The sequence below is a fragment of the Heterocephalus glaber genome, unplaced genomic scaffold, assembly GCF_053883595.1.
Source record: "Heterocephalus glaber isolate CG9 unplaced genomic scaffold, H.glaber_assembly_v1.0 deba00001594, whole genome shotgun sequence".
NCBI classification, from domain to species: Eukaryota; Metazoa; Chordata; class Mammalia; order Rodentia; family Bathyergidae; genus Heterocephalus; species Heterocephalus glaber.
In genome coordinates, this window is record NW_028258369.1 from 16930748 (window position 1) to 16954665 (window position 23918).

Below are 23918 nucleotides of genomic sequence, written 5' to 3' on the forward strand. Positions count from 1 at the left end.
CACAACTGATGTTTAGGCCCTGTGCAGTTACTTACTCCCAGTAACTATGGCAACCAGGGTATAGGCTCTACTTGTGTTGAATTTCTGCACTATTTTTGGGGGGTTTTATTTAAAAATTATTATGGGGCACAGATAGGGAAGTCTGAATTGAGTGTATTTCATGAAACATCCACTTGCAAGCCTGCCATGGGCTTTGTTAACTACAAGGACGCAGGGAGACCAGTCTTTCTATACTTTTATTTGTAGCCAGTTACGTGACATTTAGACCATTGCAACTGCCATCTAATCGGTGTCCCTGCATCCATCCTTGCTTCACAGCACACCTAACTCAACACAGCCGGCAGGGCGATCCTTCCTAAGGGCGCTCAAATCTCATCACTGCAACTCTCTAGCTTCAGTGGCTCTCCAGCACACTTTAAAAAGCCCTAAATCCTTATCATGACCGACAAGAGCCCTAATGAACTCTGGCCTCTTTGATATTATCTCTCTTCCTTCCTGCTGCTTATCGCACCTTAGCTGTGGTGGACTCTTGCTGTCCCTTGATTGTATCAGCCACCCTCCCATGGAGCTTGAATGCCTTAGCACTTGTACCTGTAAGAGTGATTTTCAATTGCAGTCTTTACCCACCAGCAATTTTACAGTAAAACCCTTTCTCTTTAGGGGAAAGAATTATTATCTATACTTACAAAATGCTACACTGTCTCTGACCAGATAGAAAATGCCTACACATTATCTATCTCTAGTTCCACTGACAAAGTTGGTATGAAATGAAGAAGACTGCACAAATTTTTATTTTGTGGCGAATAAGGGATTTTCCACTTCAAGTGTTTTTGTCTGCAAATTTAGTTTGTTTGCAAAATTCTCATATAAATAACTCCTCACCCTCATACCCCAAACTAAAACACCAACAGCTACGTGAACTAATAAACTTGCTTTCCATGTGCTGTGTGTGCTCTTTCATAACCACTGAATAGTTTTTAGGATCATTCCAAGTCATATGAAACCACTTTGTGAAACATCTAAGTTTTAGATGACTTTGCAAGTTACTGTTTAAAAGACCAACATCTTGCATCACAGTAAGTGGCCCAGGCAAGCCACAGGAAGAAAGAGAGATTGAAACAGAATTAGAATTCATACTTGATGGCCTCAAGCTGATTTCTTCGGTCATTTGTAATCATAAATGTATTTTAGCTTTATACACCTTTTGGGGTAGTGTTTTGAGAGGTAAAGTGGACACATGGAGAGGCCTTCAGACTCCAGTAACGGAAGACTGGAGAGAGAGTAGAAAAGTCTGGTACAGAATGAAAATGTGTAGGTTTGTAAACACAGAGTAAACTTTGTAAAACTACACAAAACAACGAACATCTTCAATTCATTTATTAGGTAAGTAAGTGTTGGCAGATGCAAAGGCTGAGGCGCTGGACTTCCTCTGACAGATTATTGACATTTGCATTAAAGCAGAATTTGAGCTACAGAACACAGAGAGTCCTAGCACCAGGCACGAAATGTCAGAGTTTATGAAGAACTCATGCAAAGAGAGAAAAAAAATGCACAAATCTTTCAACCTGCAAGAGGGCTCTAAACCGAATTTGAACTGTAGGATGAGTTCTAGGGTAACTTTCGTGGCCCAAGGGAGATGCGCAAAGTGAGAAAAGCAAGGGGAAAAGAGCGAAGCTCTGGTCACCCATGATCAGAGCCTCCATCTCCAGAAGTGCATTTCTCAGAAATCAATTCTGAGCTGGTCGCAGGCTGTGAATTTGGAGGGAGAAAATCTGGGATCAGTCTGAGCTGGGCTATTTATGGCTGTAATGCCTGGGCAAGCCCCCGCAGGCTGTGAACCTGTTCACTCATCTGTAAACTCTCCAGACGAACACTCATGTCTTAGAGCTATAAAAAGGATCAAACGAGAGCCTATTTATGAATAGTTCTCCAACTCTGACTGCATCTTAAAATATACCTCAAGGAATGCCAAAAGCAATGTTGAAGCCTGGGCCCTGTCCCACAGGTTTAGACTGTTGTTCTAGGCTGGACCTTGGCATCAGTGGATTTCTTCTTTTTCTTCTTCTCCTTCTACCTCTTCCTCTTCCTCTTTTATTTGTTTGTTTATTTATTTATTTATTTTGATATAGGGTCTCATTTATAGTTCAGGCTGGTCTTGAACCATGTAGCCTAGGCTGGCCTGGAACTCACAGCAATCCTCCTGCCTCAGCCTCCTGAGTGCTGAGATTACAGGTGTGGGCCATCACGCCTGGCCTGAAAGGTTCTAATACACAGCCACTGTTGTGAACCACAGACTTATTGCTACGGCAGTGCTTCTCAAAGTATTCTCAAGGATCACCTGGGGCTTGTGCCAAAATGCAGACTCAGATTCAGTAGCAGAGAGCCTGAGAGCCTGCATTTCTAATAGGCTCCCAGTTATATGGAGCTGATTTCATTTCCAGAGTACTAAATGGCCACAAAGCACAACGAAAATAGTCATCTACTCTCTCTCCCCAAAGGAAAACTTTCAGTGATGGTGGGGGTACCTCAGCAAACCACTCTCTTTCCCTCGTCTTAGGACTGTCTTCAGAATGGTATATCTGGCTGGCACCAGGGACTGGAAGTGAGGATTGCCCAAGCACGGCTATGGGGCAAGCATGGCCCCCCTGAGCACCTGCAATCAGCTCCCTCATTTTCAGCATGGGAGACTCTTACACTGACTTCCTGGACTCTGAAAAGCCATTACAGTGTCCCTTTGATAAAACCACCAGATCAGGGCCTGCAGGTTTGCTTAGCATCTTATCAAGTGCAGAAAGAATCATCCTGATGCTGCAAACAAATTGGCTACTTGTCCCTTCAATGCTCACCACCAGGTTCCTCTGCCCGAAATCAGTCATCATATCTCCAGCTGTGATAACAAGAGTTGTACTGAGCAGGATGTGGTCAAGCAGACCAGGAAGCTTGGACAGGAGTCTGGCTGAGAGCACATGGCAGTGCCCCCCATGTGATGAAGACTGGGATAAAGATTTGTGGGAAGAAACTAGCACTCCATTTGTCTGGGGCACAGCCAGCTTCCGTGGCAACAACACTTATGCTAGCAACACAATTATGGAACATAAGAGTAACCCGGCTTTGGGCATGCAAGTCCCCATGTCCTGCCATATGCCATGGAAAAACAACAGAAATGCACAGTAACTGAGTATCTTTCTCAAATGCCAGACCCTAGGAGACTCTTGCCTCTTCCTGCTCGAGTTCATTTTTTTCCTCCTTATCTAATTAGAGAATGATAAAAATTGTCAGTGACTTTCGAACTGACAAGTAGCTTATTTTCCCCTCCACTCTTTGAATCCTCACTAATTTGATTCAAGAACCCTCGGACTCAGAAGAATATCTTCTGAATATTCTGCTTTTGTTGAGAATCTCAGGACATCTTGCTGCCCGAATATTTCCAACATAGATTAGATGTGTTTTATCTCCCTATATTCCAGCTAGAAAATGTACAAGCTGTCAAACTAGGTGTGGGCTATGCAGTGAAGACTGGAATGAAAAAGAGGAACAAATGTACATGTAGAGAAGAGATAAGCTTTCCAACTGTGGGGGAAATCTGATTAAACTTCAAAGTTTAAATGCCCTGGGATGTAGCAAGTTTAGACTTCTGAAACACTGAAGGCTCTGGCTATCCTAACACCTTATGTTCCCTTACTAGAAGACTTTATAATCTCCCTAGACCGGTTTTTGTGGGAGTTTGTTTTATTTGTTGGGTTTTTTCCCTCTGGTGCTAGGTATTAAACCTAGGGCTTTGTGCATATTAAGCACATACAGTACCACTGAGCTCCACCTCCAGCCTTTCAAAACCATTTTTGGTTGTTTTCAGCTTTAGTTTGAAAACTGTATGGCATACAGCACACGGGGGGCTGAGGCAGGAGGATCGCCAGGAGTTTGAGGCCAGCCAGCCTGAGCTACATGAGTTCAAAGCCAGCCTGAACTGCATAGTGAGACCAACCCCCCTCAAAAAAACCAACCAACCAAAAAAAACCTACATGGCATGAAAAGAGATTTGGGATCTGGTATAGCTAGGGACTTGGATAAAGCATACTGACATATATTTCCAAAAATATTCTCTCTAGTGTTGTTTGCAGGTGGCAGACAAGAAAGGGAATGAGCGTCTGAAGAATGTCTCTTTCTGGGAGTTTTACACAAAACAAGGTCCTGTCCTACTGAAGCAGAGCTGTCTTGTTGATTTAGTTCCAAACTCTAAAAAACAAGTACAAGATAAGGCCTGATTTTCTTTCTATTTGTAGGTGTGTGGTCTTAAGCGAATGACTAGACTTTTTCTTCTGCAGAGGATGTAATACACTGGGGGAAAATAAACACCATATGCTCCCAGCTCTAACCATTTATGATTGTGCACTAATCAACATGTCACAATAACTGAACTTTCTTTTGAAGTAGTCACACTACAGGAAAATACAAAACTTTTGATTTTTGTTTTCGTAATGACAACACAACTATTCCTACTACATTTGTATTCAGGATATCCTAACTAGTTTAGGAAAAGCAAGTTAGAAGTGTGAATCCTATTTCAGTACAATTCAATAGAGAAAGCAAGTAGAAAATAGTTACCTTGTTTTTTAAGTATCTAAAGGAGCAAGGTAAGACATCTCTTTGCTTATGACTACTAGAACTCAATCACAAAACATCGAATCTTTAGGAGCGTGAGCAGCACTCACTATAGAACAGTGTCTGCCTGTTTTAATTTTGGTAGCTCACAAAATAGTCCTATTGTTTCTTTAGTTTCCTTTAGCTGCCAGTTTGTCTGGTTCGCAAACTTTAACAGACTGGTTAGGATTTTTATTGGGCCTAGGATTCACCAGTCTAGATTTAGTTTGCCAAAAATGTTTGAAGATTCCTGACAGCTAGTACAAAGAAATGGCTCTTTATCTCTACCACTTCTGTCAGAAATTGGGAGAAGCAGCTTATCTTTGGGGGCCTCTTACTTATCTTTGGGACCCTGTTTTTCAGAGGCTCCCATTCCTTTAGGAGGTGAACAATACAAAGTAAAAAGTTGAATATCCTGCCTCAATTTTGGTTAAAGTCAAGTGTTATGGTTAAAGGTGGAAGCAGTTTCAAAAGCTTAGCTTCAAAGAGCTAGGTTTTACATTTGGTCTTATCTGGGGCTTCCACATTCCACCCAAAGGAAAGGATTCGCTTTTTTAGGGTTCTAGAAGTGCCACTGTGATTTGCAAATGTTCCCACCGGAAATAAAGAAATGTAGATGATAAGTGATGCTTCGCTCCCCTGGTAGCTGTACCTGAGCTAAAAAGGGGGAATATTTGAACTTAATTTCAAATAATGCATTGTAGTACTCTTTCATTGGTGAGGTAGAATAGTAGCTGCTTCTGTTGGTCTCTCAGACAAAATATATTCAGTATATATTATCCTAGCACTCTTGGAGTCCTTTGGTTGTTTTTTTCACAATTCATATTAAGCTCCAGAAGAGGCAAAAAGAACATTTTACTTTTTTAAAGGGGCAGATTATAGTGGTACATACCTGTAATCTTAGTGAAAGGGAATTTCTAGGCAGATTGACATATTTCTAACAAAAAAATAACCAAATTGGGCAACTATGAGTTAACTGTGTTATTAAGCAACTATGGGTTAACTAGGTAGCTATGCTCTTTGTAGAATGTACCTGAGTAGCCATGACAATTTCTGTAATTTGTCACCACAGGAGCATAACGAACTCAAAAAGTCCTGCTAGCACTCTGATCTGCCCCCTCCACTGGCTGCTCTGCTTTGTGTAAACTCTGCTTCTGTACCTCCTGCTGTCAACCCTATAAAACTGCCTGCCCGCTGATATTCTGGGCCTGACTTCTTTGGGAGCGATCCCAGTCATGTCCATCAATGCAATAAAAGAGTTGTACACTGCCCCCTGCCTCCCTGGGTGTCTTCCTTTCCCAGATTCAGTTTGCTACAACATTAGCACTCAGGAGGCAGAGACAGAAGAATCATCTCGAGTTCAAGGCCAGCCTGAACTAAAAAGTGAGACCCTGTCTCACCTCTCCCCAAAATACATAAATAAAACAAAGGCAGATTATTCGAATCAAGGCAATCTATAGCTGGGTGTGGTGGTACATGCCTCTAATCCCAGCACTCTGGGAAGCTAAAGCAGGAGGATCACAAATTCTAGGCCAGCCTTGACAACTCAGCAACTTGGGGAGACCCTGTCTCAAAAAAGGGCTGGAGACGTAGCTCAGTACAAAGGCCCTGGGTTCAGTTCCGGTTACCACATGCATGCACGCACGCGCGCACACACACACACACACACACACACACACACACAGGGGCAATTTGTATACTATGTATTTTTGGTTTTGGTGGTGTTTTTTGTTTTATTATTTGCTTTTGAACTAAGTATTGAACCCAAGGCTTCACACACATGCAAGCCAGGCACTGTACCACTGAGCTACACTCCTATTTGTATATCCTATATTTTAAATTATCAAAGCTAGTCTGGCCTTAGGAAGAAGAGATCTTTTTTTTTTTTTTTCTTTTGTACCGGGGATCGAACTTGGGTCCTTGTGCTTGCGCAGCAGACGACGAAACCACTGAGCTAAATCCCCGGCCCTAAGAAGAAGAGATCTTTAAGAAAATACAAATTTTATATGCCAATTCAATGAGTAGAATAAGGAAAAAACTACCTAAATTCCACGAGAAAAATACTGCAGCAACAATACTTACTCATTTTCTTGATCACTCTCTTCCTGATACTGTTGAGGTTCAGGGACATTCACACCCTGTTTTACAGAGTGGCCTCTCCAGAGACCACCGAGGACATGTCAAACTGTCACCTCATACAAAGTCTCAGCTGGCTTTCTATTCCAGCCACACTGAGATCTGATCAACAGAAACCTGCGTATGAACAGGGCATTTACCTTTTACACAGCAATTCTGTCTCATTTAACTCATAAACTTAGTAACTGGTAAGACAACTGTAGATTTGTTTACCGCTAGGAAGAACAGCACTCTAAGGCACACAATAACCCCAGAGAACAGGTATTTGGTTAGCAGATCTGTATTTGTGTTTACCTTATTTTTTTTTTTTTTGGTACTGGGGATCGAACTCGGGTCCTTGCCCTTACCCAGCAGGCAGCGAAACCACTGAGCTAAATCCCCGGCCCTGTGTTTACCTTATTGAAAGAGTTTTGCCAGGTTTGCATGTGGTGGCACAAGCCGATAATCCCAGTACTTGAGAGGCTGAGGCAGGAGGATCCCTGGGAGTTCAAGACCAGCCTGGGCTACATAGTGAATTCAAGGCCAGCCTGAACTACATGGCAAGACCCTGTGTCCAAACAACAACAACAACAGTTTTAAAACAGCTGTGATAGCACATGCCTATAATCTCAGCTATTCAGGAAGCTGAGGCAATAGAATCACAAGTTCAAAGCCAGCCTGGCAAATTTATCAAGACCCTGACTCAAAATAAAAAAAAAAAAAAGGGTCGGGCATGTAACTCAGTGAGAAGACCCTTAGAGTTCAATCCCCAGTACCACAAAAATAAATACTGCTTCATATGAAACTAAAATAGTGTAAGAGACTTTGAGGAAACTTGAAGAAAATTTACATACATACATATATATGATATGAAATATATCCAGGTTGTATGAAAAACTTCTGCTTATGAGCCCAACCATGCCTCCTAATCGTCATTAAAATACCTGCCACTAAAATAAAGTATGCTTTTTCAAGTTAAAAAAACAAAGAATGGCATATCTGAGTTTTTTTTTAACAAGCACAAAAGGTTGTACAAATGCAAGTTATCCTTTGCGGTACATATTGCTAGGGGAACATCCATTTACAATTATAAGCACACCCACTTGCTATGGTACCACTGCTCCCCGCATTCATTACAAATCACATAGGTCATCATTTGTTCATCTGGGTTTGAATTCCGCACCCAGCTTGGAAGGAAAAGTGTCCCTCTGGCAATCGCAGTGACTTTGCAATTGTACTTCTCACAGCGTCTGCATTTGATTTTATTTGTCTGTGTGCCATCAGTCACTTGGGGAAGGTAATGGTCCTGGATACAGGATTGCGTGTAGGCAGCTCTCAGCTGCTTCAGTTCCTTGTTTGCCATCTCCATGGTGGTCATTTCGGCAAATTCTTTTGGAGACATGGTCCTGGAGAGCAAGTTTTGTTGCAAGTGACAATTTCTAGGGTTCTTCAAATTGGCAACTTTGCTTCTGATACAAGTTTTGTACTTTTTGATGTTCTTTGAGTAAAGGGTAAAAATGTGCTCTTCGATTTCTCTTGCAAAGTTCTGCCACAAATCAGCATTTGCCTGATCTGTGGAATAACTAGTTAAAGCAGAATAAAGAAGCTCGATGCATTTGGTTCTCATGGGCACTGTGGGATCCTGCAACTCACTTGATCCACTGCTGGAGGATTTAGGGTCACCAGCCCCAAAATGCTCTTCCTTAAGGTCCATTTGAACAGTGCCATTTTCAGGCATGATCATTTCGGTGCGGGTTGCAATATCCTGGGGTGAGTATGTTGGCAGGGAATTAGAGCTGCAGGTGCCCACGATCTCATCTTGACTTTGGTCATGAGAAACTCCTGCGTCTTCCTTACTACCACCTGGAGAGGATAATTTAGAGAGGTCCCTTGTTTTGAAGTGAGTATCCTTATAAAGAGCTTTCCACCTTGACAGCAAACACTTGGCTTTCTTTTTCAAAGCCACCGAGGGACAGTTCTTCAGGACTCTGTACACAGCTCTGACCACATCGGTCTCCTGCAGATGCTCCTTAGTCACATAAATCATTTCTAGCTCAGTAAGATGGTTGCCAAGGTCCTTAAAATTCCTTGTAGACATCAGCTGCTCAATAAGGGAAGCGCTGGCAGCTGTGTGGTTTCTGTCAGACATCTTTTCAGCTGCAAAGAAACAAAGAAGTTTCCATTTTTTTAAGCTCACTTTTGCTAGTCACAGCTCCTGGAGAGTGAAAGGGCATTTTCGGGCAGTTATTCATACACTGTTTTCTGAAGGAGTAATGTAATGGAAGTGGGTGTGACATGTCACAGAATGGAATCTGAGATGTGGAATGATAAGACTTTCATTCCCAGTAGCTGAAGAAAAAAAAAACAACAAAAAACGGCATTACAAAGCATTTTGACATTAAGAGTCTTACTGGTCGAGCATCTCTTTTTCTAACTCCAGTTGTACAAATCAATGTCCTTCTAGATCAAGATTAGTCAACTCATTTGGGTGGAACTTGATGGTCATGTTGGGGATGAAATCATGCCGTGTCAGCATCAATATGATAATGCTGAGCAACGCTGGGTTGTTTTTTCCCTCATATTCTGCAATATAACTGAAATACTTGCTGATTTTATAACCTTGAGAATGGTACTTTTCTGCAATGAAAGAAGAAAAATCAAGAGGAAAGAAGGATGCAAATGTCTCAAGGAATCTAAAGAAGTTTTAAGAAAGCACAGGATGGGAAGCAGCTGAAGCTAGGTGTGGTGGGCCCCAAAAGTCCACAGGCTGCACTGTGTGGACAGCTGAGTCGTCTCAACAGCAGGGCAAACAATGCAGACGATGTATGACTCTGGACTGACTGGTTTTCACATGGGGTGGTTTTTGTTTTTGTTTTGCAGTGCTAGGCATTGAGCTCAGGGCCTTCACATTGAGCTATATCCCCAGTCTATGTTTTACTTATTTATTTATTTATTTATTTTTTGAGGCAGGGTCTAAGTCACTGAGTTGCACAGGATGGGCTTGAACTTGGGATCCTCCTGGCTCAGCCCAGCTCCTACAGTTTTGTTTTTTAAAATAACTTTTAAGTACAAGAAGTTGCTAGATGATTATGTCTACATGAATCTCATCCCAGGCAGGCAAATATTTACTTTATCTAACCTCCACCTAATGTACCTTGTCTAGCTAAAAGCCCTCGTTATATTTATCTGTCTGGTCTAAATATAAACACAAACATCCTGATGGCAGGGACTTGATCTTTTCAATTCCATGGGCTCCATTTCATATTAAATAATCACTGAACATATGCAGGATAACAACACTGGAGTCATTACAGAAAAAATTAATGCACTCTCCCTAGAAACCATCTGACGATTGCCCTAAAGTGAAATGTACCTTTAGTCAGTAATTTTACTTCGATAAAATTACATCAAGGAAATGAGAAATGTGGAGAATGTATATGCAAGAATTTTCTTCAAACTCAGAAAAAAATTAGAAGGCCACAAGATAGGAGAATGGTTAAAAATATAGCACAACCTTAGGATGATACAATAATGTAACAATTTAAAATTATATTTTTAGAGAATGACATGGGAAAACAGTCATAATGTTATGTGAAAAAAATGAGGATGGAGAATTAAGTAGATACCAGATTCAACACTGACTTACCATATGATCCAATGGATCTACTCAAGAGAAATGAAAACATATGTCCATACAAAACCTTTTCTACAATCATAGCAGTATTACTCATAATGGCCAAAAAATGGAAAAGCCCTAAATGTCCATCAACTCTTTAGTAAATAAGTGAAATGTAGTATATCCATATAATAGAATATTTTTAGTCAAAAAGAAATGAAGTACTGATTCATGGTACAACACGGATAAACCTTGAGGACATTATGGTAAGTGAAAGAGGCCAGACACAAAAACACCACATATTGTATGATTTCTATGAAACATCCAGAATAAGCAGATGTATAGAGACAGAAAGAAATAGTGGTTGACTAGGTATGGCTGGGAGACAAGGGCAGGGAGTGAAATGGAGGGGGTGTGGCTGCTAAGGGGTACAGGGCTTTTGTTGGGGAACGGTGGCAAAAATCCCAAGTTGATTGTGGTAATGGGTTATACAACTGTGAACATACTAAGAACCACCTGAATGGGTGATTGCTGGGCATGGTGGCACACCTGTCATCCCAGCAGTAAGGAGGCCGAGGCAGGAGGGTTGTCAGAAGTTCGAGGCCAGCTCGGGCTACATAGTGAGTTCAAGGGCAACTTGGAAGACATAGTGAGACACTGTCTCCAAACACAGAACCAAGTAAATAAATAAATAAATGGGTCACATCAACAAATGACTGGATAAACAAAATGTGGCATCTATATATAATGGAATACTACTCGGCTATAAAGAATGACAAATTTGAGACATTTGTAGGAAAAGGGATGCACCCAGAAAATATAATGTTGCGTGAAATAAACCAGACAAACAAGCTTAAATACTGGATGGTAACTCTCATTTGAGTGAGGCAAAGTTCAAAGAAAATGATAAAGGATGCCTACACAGGGACAAGGGGATGGATCTCTTGCAATAGGGAAGTGGTCTAAAGGAACAAGGACAAGGGGTGAGGAGGAGGGGGAAGGGGAAATAGGTAGAATAAAGAACAGGAACCTAGGAATCCCAATTAATGTAAACACTATACATCATGATATGAGTGAAGACAAATAATATCAACAAGCATGAAAAAGGGAAGAGGGGAACTGGTGGGGGAGGAAGAGGGACGGTGAAAGAGATTCAAAAAAAAGGAAACAAGTTGTAATATATACATGTAACCACTCCCAAGATGATTGTAAACTGCATGAATTGCAAAATGTACTAAGAAAAATAAATTTTTAAAAATTAAAAACAAAAGAAAAAATTTTAATTCTATCAGAATCACACAGAGGGTCCTATGTTGTGTAAATATGATGAAACTAGTATGTAACAATAAAAACTATGGTTGTATTAAAAAATAAAATAAATAAATGAGTGACTTGTGTAGTATATGAATTACATCTGAATAAAGGTATTAGAATCACATGTGAAAAGGATAGAGATACACAAAAGTTTAAAGAGTGGCATTTTCTGAATGGTAAGAGTTTGGGTGATTTTTATTTGTTCTTCTATTTTCTGTGATGAGCATGCATGTAATTTCACTTATGAATGACATACATTGGAAATACCTGCCTATTGAAAAACAGTACTGGAAGGAGATTGGTCAACCCTCTCTGGAAGGAGAATATGGTCTCTTAAAGGTAGTCACAGCTGGGCCAGGGATTTAGCTCAGTGGTTCCACTGCCTGCCTCACAAGCGCAAGGTCCCAAGTTCGATCCCTGGTACCAAAAAAAAAAAAATGGTGGTTACAGCACCTGCCACTTCTGAATCTCAAATAGCTGCATGTCTCCTTAAACTCTGTCCCCAAAGAAAGAGGTTAAGCAGCCCTGGCCACAACTATGAGCTTCCCTCCCTCTGTCCTTTCCCTGCAGGTATAGTTTACCAATGAGAGTCTGTGTCTTGCAAAGTTTTACACCGCTATGGAGAAAACCTGAGTAGTTGTTCTTTTGTTTTTTAAAGCCAGTTTAACAGTCACTCAGTGCACCATCAATTCAGGATCTTCAGAAATTTTCCTAATTACTGAGAATGGATACTTAAAGATAATACTTTTTCCTTTTGAAAATTCTATTTTCAGAGACTGCAAATAGTAAAAGAAGTCTTCCTAAGAACCAAAGGCTTGATAACAAAAAACAGGCAGAATAGCACAGAAAAATAAAAACACACCTGCTCGATAGCAGAGCATTTCTCTAAGTGGCAGCTTCAGATACTGGAGAAGTCAAGCAGTCGCACCACGTGACAGGTTTCAAACTGCTCGGGACACTTGGCCCCACCCGACAGAGTGACATTCACCCATGCTCTGGCATCGCTACTGAAGAAATCATGAGGTCTGCAGCATCTCAGACAGGGGCCAGTAAGGGACAGGCTAGACGCCCACACGGTGACTGATATTTGACTTGGGTCAGAATTTCTCAGCTGAGGGCCACAGCATCTGAAGGGAGATTCTAACTGCAGCTTCAGGGCTTCAGGGCTATGAAAGCAGCACTTTATCTTACCAGCAAAACTTTCACGTTATTGTACTTATATAAATTTACAGAAGTTAATGTATTCATGTGTAAACAACCAAAAAGCACTTTGCCGTCTTCCTTCCTTCCTTCCTTCCTTCCTTCCTTCCCTTCCTTCCTTCCTTTCCTTCCTTCCACGTTGACGGTGGAACCCAGGGCTGTCCACAAGCTAGGCAAGTGCTCTACCACTGAGCTACACCCCAGCTCTCATATGTTTTATTTGCCTTTTCTTCGTATTTAAAAATTTTAACCATGGTAAAATATATAAAACATGAAAGTTACCACTTTAACCCTTTTTGGGTGTAGAGCTCAGCAGGGTTAAGCACATTTGCATTGCTTTGCAGCATCTCTGCAACTTTTCATCCCACAGAGCTGAACTTCGTGCCCATCAAATGACAACTTCCTGTTCCCTGCCCCAGAAATCACCATTCTACTTTCTCTTGGACCTCATGGAAGTGGAATCATATAGTGCCTCTCCTTACTTTTTTTTTTTTAGTGTCTCTCCTTTTGTGTCTGGCTTATTCTATTTCACATGCCATCCTCAGGGCTCATCCATGTTGTACCATGTGTCCAAATTTCCTTCCTTCTTAAGGCTAAGCAACACTCCCCTTCGTGTTCGGGCCACAGTCTGTTTATCCATTCATCTGCTGACAGGCATTTCTGTTACTTCTGCCTTTGGGCTGCCGTGAACATGGGTGTACAACTATCCTCTCAAGTCCCTGCTTTCAATTCTGTTGAGTATATACCAGAAGTGGAACTGTCGGATCATATGCTAATTCTATTTATAAGATTCTGAAGATTCCCCATACTGCTTTTGCCATTCTTTTCCAGTTTTCACAGCACTTAAATCTTTTCAAACTTTCTATTCTCCTTGTGGAATAACCACATGGATATAAAGTACTTACTGCCTAAAAAATTGTAACAGGGAAACCAATGGGACACAAAATCCTGAGAACTGCCATCCAAGGACAAAGTAAGCTGCATGTCCATTTTAGTTTTCATAATTCACTCCACAAATATTTATCAAGTAGCTAGAATGTTCTGGGGACCGAAGCTAAAGAGTCTTGGCCTCGAAGGAGCTGACAGCCTTGTGAGTATAACAATAAGAAACTGGCCAATCATAGCACATAGGTGGTGGATTCCTAACTGTGCTTGGGCTCTCCACCATCTGGCCAGTTGCAACTGCTTCTTTACTCCCTTCACCCTGATTGCTGGTGCTCTGTCAGAGGGACTATCCTCCGGTACAGAACTCCGTAGACAGTCTCTCCTTGTTCTGCTTAAAGCCCTTCAGGGCCAGGGATTTAGCTCAGCGGCACAGCGCCAGCCTGGCAAGCACCTGCCTGGCAAGCGAGAGGTCCTGAGTTTGATCCCCGGTACAAACAAACAACAACAACAAAACAAAGGCCTTCAAAGTGCCCCTCTGCTTGCAGGATGGAGCCCAAGCTCCTCAGCCAGGTGACAAAAAGTGCCCCACGACTCTTGCACAACTACTCTCAACCACAGATGGGCACTGCCCATTTCACAGCTCTCTGGTTTTGCTCCAGCTGGTCCCTGAGTCAGTCTGTCTGTGTGCCTCTGTCTGTCTCTTCCTGCCTCTCTGTTTCTGTCTCTCTCCCCAGGGCTGGTTCTCAATCCTGCTGGTACATTAGAATCATCTGGGGTTAAAATAAACAGTAAGAAAGTAAAACGATGCCAAAGCCTCATTAGATAAAATGAAGTAGAAATTCTGAGGGTAGGGCCTGTGTATGTGTTCAGCTCTTCAGGTGATTGATTTACAGGGCTGGTTCTCAATCCTGCTGGTACATTAGAATCATCTGGGGTTAAAATAAACAATAAGAAAGTAAAACGATGCCAAAGCCTCATTAGATAAAATGAAGTAGAAATTCTGAGGGTAGGGCCTGTGTATATGTTCAGCTCTTCAGCTGATTGATTTACACTACACACACGCTCAACCCCACTGCCCCCAGAGCACAGCCGGGCCTCCCAGACAGGCTGCATTGGGCCCAAAGACATTGGCACTCCCATTCCTTAAGCAAATGTACAGAACCTCTCTGACTTTAGATTTTGCTGAGTCTTAACTAAATCAGAAAGTACTCAAAGCATTACCCTGTACCACCCACCTGAGAAACTCTACAAATTACAACTGGCGACTGTAATGATTCAAGTGTCATAATGTTTACAATTCTTGAGATCCACTCGCTTGCTTACCTCTTAACAGCAGTATTGAGCAAGTCTACGTGCCATATACACTCATGTCATCTCCATCCGCACAAGCCCAAGATAGTTATACAGCTTATCTCCAAGCCTGCAAGTGAGAGAAACCTGTTAAAATATTAAATAATTGCACGGTGCTTTTTCCACAGTGTCTACCACATTTGAAAAACATTTTGTGTGTGCCTTCCCCACAAGACCATAAGGGAATAAGCACATCTGTTTTATTCACCATACATACCTGGCAAACACCTGGCCAGTGCTTACTATTACTTAACTAATATTTTCTTTTGTTAAACAAGTAGCAAGCATCCAGAATGTGCTTTTCTCTCTGCTGTGAGCTTCACTGCTTCACACTACAGATCGGCTTGCTTATGCTCACTGCACTTAAGCCCAGTGCCACTCAGCTTCTTCCTTGGGAGGCCAAGCCCATCTCAATTCTAATTCTAAAAATCTGAGATCAAAGCAAACCATGGTGTCCACTGTGGGCTAAGCAAGTGGGTCTGAGAAGTCAAGCCTTTTGGATAAGCGGGGTGTGTGCGTGTGTGTGTGTGAGAAAAGTTCCCAGAAGTGAAGGGAGGTAAGCAAGTTAGCTAAGTTTCTTAATCACCATGTGCCTCTATTTCCTCATCTACAAAATGAGGAATATCCAGGATCCTAGGACTAGTATGAGAACTAAATGAGACAGTCATTATAAAGTGCTTAGAGCTATGCATGTCACATAGCAAGCCTGATTCACAATTAGACGGGTCTACAAATAAAAGGTTTAAAAAGATCTACTATTCCAAAGAGGGGGTGTGAACATCTGTAAAAGGTCAGACTGAATATTTTAGGCTCTTCAGGCCATACAAACTCTGCATGGACTTTCAACTCTGTTGCTCTTGGGAGTAGGAATAGCAGACAAAGAAAACACATAAATGAATGGGCATGACTTGGTTCTAAGAAAACTTGTTTACAAACACAGGCAGGCGGTAGGCCAGTTTGCTGATCCTTTTCTAGATCAGTGTTATCTCAGAGAAATAGAATAAGTCACAAATACAAAATTTTCCAATAGACAAGTTAAAAACAAAAATAGATGAAAATAATTACAGTAATTATATAATACAATATCACAATATCTGTATTATTACATCGTATGTTATATAATTAATTTTAGAATAAGTATAAATGTATATATTTATACATTTAATATATATTTGTAAATATATAAACATAAAATATATTTATATTTATAAGTATAAAATATATATTTAAATATATCAATATATAAATAAATATACTTGATATATTTATGGAAATATAAATATATTATATATAGCTAATAATTATTATATGTTATGGTAAGCCAGCACATCCAAAATACTGTCTTTTCTTTCTCCTTTTATCAATATAGTGCTGGGGCTTTAACAAGGGACTAAGCATGTACTCTTACCACTGAACTACACCCCCCTGGCCCTCGATATTGTCTTTTTAACATGTAATAGATATAAACAAACTGAGGGGTTTTTTTTTATTAATTTCCCACAAATTGCTGCACTTACAGGTCATCTCAGGTCTAATCACATTTTCAGCGTTCAAGGTTTATGGAACCAGTAGTAGCTACCTTATTGGACAGCAGTTTTAGAACATATCCTAAAATGGATAATGCTCAGATATACACCTATACCTCTAAGTGCTGAATATATATTAAAAAACAAACTTTTTACAGTGCCAGCAAGAGTAGGTCCTAAATATTTGCTGAGTGCATATAAAAGCTTGTCAATAAAAACTAATTTACGGGTAAGATCTGCATCAAAATAGCCTAAACCCTGAGAAACATGAAAAGATCTAGGTGAAAATTTCCTAAACTGGTAACCAGATTTGTTTAACTCTCTAAAAGAGTTAGAGAAAATTTTAACTTTATAGCCTGATCACCCACCAAACTCTCCAGCTTCATAAGAAGTCCCTTCTACAGAAAAAAATGACGCCCGGTGGTGGCAGGGCGTTGCAGCAACACCTCGCTAGGATCCTTCCCCAGAACGACGATCCCTAGCAGAGCTGCAGCAAGGAGAAGAACAGCTCACGACCCCACCCGGGCAGGGGGACTGGTTCCGGTGGGCGGGGCCGAGTACCCCAGCAAAGCTTGGCGCTCACCGTGCCGGAGTGACGGCCCGGAAGCCAGCACTGGACAGCGGCGGCCTGAAAAGGGCTGCCCACATCGGCGAACTCGGCTGGAGGGGAGGAAGGTGCAGGATAGGGCCTAACCGCCCACGGCGCGCCGGAGAGCCTCCGCGAGCGGGGTTGGCCTTAACTGGAAACGGGCGAACCCTTCCGTGAAACACAAGCCTGGAGCATAGCTCAGCGAAACGCGCAGACGCAACCAGGGAGTCGTCAACCCCTCCCGGTCCAGAGAGAACTTCCGGTTCCCAGGGCTAGAACCGTCAACCAATCCAAGCTTCCGAGCCGAGAACACAAGCCTGGGACCCGAGCATGCGTACTAGGGAAATGGCGCCTGCGCAGAACGGTCCCTCTGCGGTTTGCCTGAGGGAGGGGCTGTGGGACACGTGGGCCAGGAATGAAACCAAGTCGGCTACTGTTCTTTTTATTTAGCAGCGTAGTTAAACTACCGTCCAGTTTACCCTTTCTGCTTTCTATCAAGACATTTGTGACCGTGCTTAGCTAGTTTTTGAAATAACTGTGGACATAACAGTAATCCAACAAGTATTTATTTCATAGTCTCATACATCAGTTGCTGAAAGTAGTAAATATTAAGTAGTCAGGCGCATCCTGAACGTCTCACCTATGCACGTCCTTTGCCTGCAAGGGGTCACAGTGAACCAGAGAATGTGATAGTCTCCTTTGCTGATCCCCTGCTCCAAAATAATGTAGGGAAAGCTTTAAGGAAGCCGAGTGTTCTGGTGTGGATGCTGCGTGATTCTGTGATTGAGTAGTGTGATAAATCTTACCTAGAACGAGGGAGGACAAGACCAGTGACTCACAATGGTCATGGTAGGGGATGTTTGATCATATTTTTGTGTGGTTTGGACAATATTTATATTTTTGTCGGTATCATGGCATGATTACAAAGGAGTCTTGTTTTCTCATGATCCGTCACTGTCAAAGAGTAGCTTTATGTGATGCTGACGTTCTGGGAAATTATTTATGTTCCACACAAAAGCACCAATGTCCCGTTGTGAATGCTCAACCAGCTTGGAACTGTCAGGGGTTGCTTTTCTCTTTCTCTGTGGCCTTTAAACAATTACAGGGATAAAATGTTTGCTATTGTAAACTTTAATGCAATTTCACTTAAGGGCAATATCTTGTTAAAGGAAAAATATATACCATGATGTTTGTTAAAACATGGTAAGGAAGATTTTATTTAGGACCATCACCATAGATATCAGGAGCACTGTGACAGGGTCTTGCATTGAGGGAGAGAGACTGGGCTCAACTCCAAATATAGCATTGGCAAATAGGAATTTATAGCCAAGGAATGGGGTTGGGGCTGTGGATAGAGAACTGCTGAAGGGAAACGTCACAGATAAGGGGGATTCTGGCTAAAGAGACCTAATAGGATTCTTGGTGAAGACAGGCCAGGATCAGGCAACATCTGAGGGTGAGAGGTTTGTTTTTTTGGTTTGTTTTGTGTTGATGGGCTTTTATTTTTCCTTATGTCTTCATGTCCTCCAGGAAACCCTCCTGATTACCTGCACCATGGCTTCAGACCTAGTTTCCTGACACCTGACAAATCTAACCTAACCTATGTGGGAGCTGCCTGTTAGGGTTAGACTGCCTTCTCTACTGTTCCAGCTGGTTCATCAGTTAGCATACTAACTTAGTGGGGCTCTTTGCTGAAACTTGGTCTCGAAAGGAAGTGCACAGATAGCTCCAGGAAAAGTTTTAGAAGCTTGACTAAAATTTGACCAACAAAGAATCTTTGTCTACTTTTACTTTTGACTGTTAAAAGAAAAACGTCAGACAATTTAATTTAGCAGAATTTATTTGAGCAAAAAACAATTTGTGAATTGGGCATTGCTCAGAGAACCGGAAAAGGTTCAGGTAGCTCCATAAGCAGTATTTCTAGATAATGGGAGTAAACTACTGTACAGAAACAGGTTGATTGGTTGCAGCTCCACATTTGCCTTATTTGGATATAGTTTGATCAGTTGGCAGACTGTGATTGGCTGAAGCTTGGCTACTTATGTTTGGCTGAGACATATTTATTTTATGTGTAGGTTAGGTTTTCAGGTTGTTTATGTGCTAGGTTAGGTTAGTGTTCATTATGAAGGAGCTCAAAGTACAGACACAGCCTCAGGTTGGTAGCTTCCTGCTTATTTAATTTAACAAGACTTAATGGTATTTCTCTTTTTTCCCCATTGTCACTTTTTGGGTTCATTTTCTGAGTACTCTCGCCCTCCTTTGGAAACACCCATTTAAAATACATAACACTATAGGTCTTCAGATCAACAAGCTCCGGTTTTAAACAGTGACCTAGGGAGAATACTTCCTTTGTGATTAGACTTGTAACATTCAATTCTTCAAATATCTAATATTTGTCAAAACAATTGTGCTGGGCTAGGGTTGTGGCTCAGTTGTTAAATGTTTGCTTAGCATGCATGAGGCCCTAGATTCAATCCTCAGCACCAGAAAGAACAAAAACAAACAAAAAACAAAAAGAAAATTGTACTATAAAGGACTCAACCTGAAGGGGTTAGTTTATAAACCACAAGTCACTTTAGATACTGTTAGTGCTGCTTTGAGGGGCATTATAACCAATTTCTCATGAACTCTGTCCTGAGGAGGGGAAAACGAAATTAATCAACTGGGAAGCTGAGACAGGAGAAGCATAAGTTCAAGCCCAGCCTCAGCAATTTACTGGTTTGGCAAGACCCTACCTCAAAAATAAAAAATTAAAAGTAGGGGCCAGGGATGTAGCTGACTATGAAGGCTCTGGGTTCAATCTCTGGTACTGAAAAGAAAGTAGTCAAAATTCTGAAAAACAAAAATGAGTCAGGATCCAGGTTTTCCTCTCATGTGAAGGAAAAGCATTATGTGACATAAGAGGTAAATTATGCTTACTGTGTAGTCCCTCCTTGTCCACTACAGTTGCCTATTTACATTCAGATAAAATTTAAAAAGCAATTCCTCAACTGCACTAGCCAAGTGTCAGGTTCTCAGTCATCACCCGTGGCCAGTGGGTACCATATTGGATCGCACAGCTGGAGAACATGCATTGCTGCAGAAAGTTCTGTGGAGCAGCACTGTCTGACTTCATCAGGAATGAATCTATATAGGGCTGGTGATGGATTCTAAAAATATCACAGAATTTAATTCTCTTGGGCAATTTTTAAGTAGGCAATCTATAAAAGTACTCATTCCTATGATGATTACTTATACTCAGTTTTCCGGTCTTTGTTTTAAAATTCTCTTTCATCAGTTTCAATACTCTGGAATTCTTTCTGAAGAATTTCCTTTAGTGCAGTAAAAACCCCTTTCAATCATTACTAAGTTTCTGAGTGGCAATATTAATATTTTGAGATCACACAGACAGCTCTTTCCTGCAGATTCCCAGGGAACACAGCAAAACCCTTTATGGCCCTCTCCATAGGCTAAGGCTACATATCATTCCCAGAACAGTTACAGATGTTTTCCACAGAATGAGGTCAGTGAAATGGCATGTTTCTGGGCCCTAAGGTGCTGACTTATGTTCATTTTCTGATTAAACACAGGGACTAGACATGAGGCTTAACTGGGGATTTTGTGGTAGGTCACAAAACATAATGCACCAAATGAGGGAGAGGGGGAGGGGGAGGGGGAACAGGAGAGGAAGGGGAAGGGGAGGGTTCAAATCTCAGGAGTTACACAATGTCCGGAAACAACAAAAATGCACAGACTATAGAAATAGAGGCTTTATGTTTAGTTCTGCTGCATATCTTAGACTGATGCAAGTGAAATGACAGAGAAGCAGTGAACATCCCCAGAGAAAGGAGACTCGCCAGAGGACTTCCTTCCTGCACACATCAGCCAGTGTCGGACTGGTGGCCCAGGGATGAATTAAACCAGTGATTCTCAACCAGGTTTGAGACAAGTGTATGCTGAGTACCTTTTGTCAAAGACCCCAGCCAGCCTTTCTGCAAGCTAGATGGGATAGGGGAGGGTGGGGAGGGAGACGTGCCTCTGGTTTCAAAACAGTTTTTCACCTAGTTTAAACATTTCACTTTAAAAAATTGTCTAAGGACTTCCTTCTTGGTGTAGCCTTTTGGATTTAATTGTCATTGATGCTTAAGTTGTGTTTTTAGTTCCTATTATCGAGGAATAACTTCAACACAGTAAAATGTACAAATACTAAGGTTACATTTCGGTAAACTTTTATCTGTATGTATACACATACACACCCAGCTAATCATTACCTAGGTTAAAACACATATAAACATTTCTTCCCCAGGGCTTCCTCTGTCTGCCCCTCCCACCACCCTGGGCAACTTCTATTTGACCTCTGTCTCTGTAGATTAGTTTTATCTGTTTAAACTTCATGAAAATGGACTCATTGTGTGTACTAGTTTTGTTTTTTGTTTGTTTCTTTTTCCTTAAATTCTTTTATTGGTACATTTTAGGTATACAATACATTTTCATGTATCATTGGGTGCTTGTACCTGTACATGATGTATCTTGGTTCTTATTTTTTCCCCATTCCCTGTGTGCCCGTCCCTATTTACAAAGACTTTGTTTCCATTTTTTCCTTTTCTCATAATTTTTCCTTTCCCTTCTTGACTTTCACCTTCCCCTCCCACTTCCCCTACCCCTTTGGACCTTTTCTTCCTATTTCACATTAGCAATTATTCATTTTAATCATTTTAGTCCTTATTTACACTTTGAGTTTCTCACACCAGAGAAACTATTCAGTATTTACACATGAGTGTCCTATTTATTTCACTTAAGAGTATGGCCTCAATATGCATCCATTTAGCTATAAATGTCTCTAGTTTCTCATTCTTTATGGCTGAGTAGTACCCCATTTTATAAAAAAAAAACCCACATCTTTATCCAGTTTCCAGTTGATGGGCACTTGGGCTGTTTCCAAGTTTTAGCTATTACAAACTGTGCTGCTATAAACATGGGTGGACATATATCACTGTGGTATGAGTCTTTTAATTCTTTGGGGAAGATACCCAGCAGGGAAATAGCTGGGTCAAATGGGACCTATAGCCCTAGTTCTTTGAGGTATCTCCACACTGATTTCCACAGTGGTTGCACCAGTCTGCACTCCCACCAGCAGTGGAGCAGGGTTCCTCTTTCCCCACAGCCCCGCCAGCATTTGTTATTGGTTGATTTCATGATAGCAGCCATTCTTTCTGGGATGAGATGGAATCTCAGTGTTGTTTTCATCTGCATCTCTCGAATGACCAGTGATGTTGAACATTTTTTCACATGTTTATTTGCTGCTTTTACTTCTTTGTCTGAGAAATGTCTGTCCATTTCAGATGCCCATTTTTGAATTGGGTCTTTAAATTTGGGGGTCTGATATTTTTCAGTTCTTTATGTATTCTAGATAGTAGTCGTTTGTCTGAGGTACAGCTGATAAAAAATTTTTCCCACATTGTAGGTTGTAGGTTGTCTCTTAGCTCTGTTGGTGGTTTCTCTTGCAGCGCAGAAGCTTTTTAATAAGATGAGATCCCAGTGAGGTTTTGTTCATAGTCTTTTCCTAAGCCAATGTCTTCAAGAGTTCTGCCTCACTTATCTTCCAGCAAGTTTAGTGTTGCTGTTTCAATATTTAGATCTTTAACACACTTCAATCTTAGTTTAGTGCATGGTGATAGATATGGGTTTAGTTTTAATCTTTGGCAGTTTGAAATACAGTTTTTCCAACACCATTTATTAAATAGGCGATCTTTGCTCCAGTGAGGGTGGTTGGCTCCTTTGTCAAAGATGAGGTGGCTGAGTATGTCTGAAGTTGTTTCTGCATCTTCTAATCTATTCCACTGATCTTCAGGTCTGTTTCTTGCCACTACCATGCTGTTTTTATCACAGTAACTTTGTAGTATAGTTTCAAGTTGGGGATTGTGATAACCCCTGCCATGTCTCTGTTGCCTAGAATTGCTTTTGCTATTCTAGGTCTCTTCTGGTTCCAAATGAATTTTTGGATTGTTTCCTCTAGTTCTGTGCAATATATTGTTGGAATTTCAATTGGCATTGCATTAAATCTATATAGCAGTTTTGGAAGTATGGCCATTTTCCATTTTCTTATATCCTCTTTGATCTCTTTTTTCAGAGTGCTGTAGTTTTCAGTGTAGAGGTCTTTTGCTTCTTTTGTTAGATTGATTCCTAGATATTTCATTTTTTGGATGCTATTGTAAAAGTAATTGTTTCCCTAATTTCTCTCTCAGTGAGTCTGTTATTTGTGTATAAGAAAGCTATTGTTTTTTGAGTGTTGACCTTATATCCTGCTACTCTACTGAATCTTTCAATTAAGTCTACAAGTCTTTTGGCGAAGTTTTTTGGGTCTTCTATGTAAAGTATCATATCATCAGCAAATAATGGCAGTTGAACTTCTTCCTTTCCTATCTTTATTCCTTTTATTTCTTTCTCTTTTCTAATTGCTGTGGCTAATGTTTCCAGAACTGTATTGAACTGGAGTGGTGATCGTGGACATCCTTGTCTTGTTCCTGATTTTAGTGTGAAAGTTTTCAATTTTTGTCCATTTAGTATGATGTTGGTGTTGTTTTTTTCTTTCTTTTCTTTTTTTTTTTTGTACCAGGGATTGAACTCAGGACCTTGTGCTTGCAAGGCAGGCACCACAGAAGTTCTCTTTTTTGGTTGGGTCTTTCCCTGGTTTTGGAATCAAAGT

The 23918-nt window shown here is 41.0% G+C and overlaps 1 protein-coding gene and 1 pseudogene across 8 annotated transcripts; one reads left to right on the top strand and one right to left on the bottom strand.

The window, feature by feature from the left end:
• Positions 1-1362: 1362 nt before the first annotated feature.
• Tceanc (transcription elongation factor A N-terminal and central domain containing) lies at positions 1363-17508 on the bottom strand. Of its 8 annotated transcripts, none has more exons than XM_021249112.2 (4): positions 17228-17508; positions 15092-15188; positions 11955-12100; positions 1363-8910 (listed from the first exon to the last, which is right to left on the bottom strand). In XM_021249112.2, exon 4 carries the CDS (start codon positions 8900-8902, stop codon positions 7841-7843), a length of 1062 nt encoding a protein of 353 aa, XP_021104771.1. In that variant the 5' UTR covers positions 8903-8910; positions 11955-12100; positions 15092-15188; positions 17228-17508; the 3' UTR covers positions 1363-7840. The 8 variants fall into 8 exon arrangements, with proteins under 8 accessions (XP_021104771.1, XP_087049855.1, XP_087049851.1 ...); XM_087193729.1 differs by lacking the exon at positions 17228-17508 and adding an exon at positions 17013-17221; XM_087193725.1 differs by lacking the exon at positions 11955-12100.
• On the top strand, positions 2680-3174 carry LOC110346980 (gametocyte-specific factor 1 pseudogene; annotated as a pseudogene).
• Positions 17509-23918: the final 6410 nt, after the last annotated feature.

Coding starts and splice junctions, on each gene's coding strand:
- Tceanc (XM_087193725.1), bottom strand. CDS start 8,902: ATGTCTGACAGAAACCACACAGCTGCCAGCGCTTCCCTTATTGAGCAG.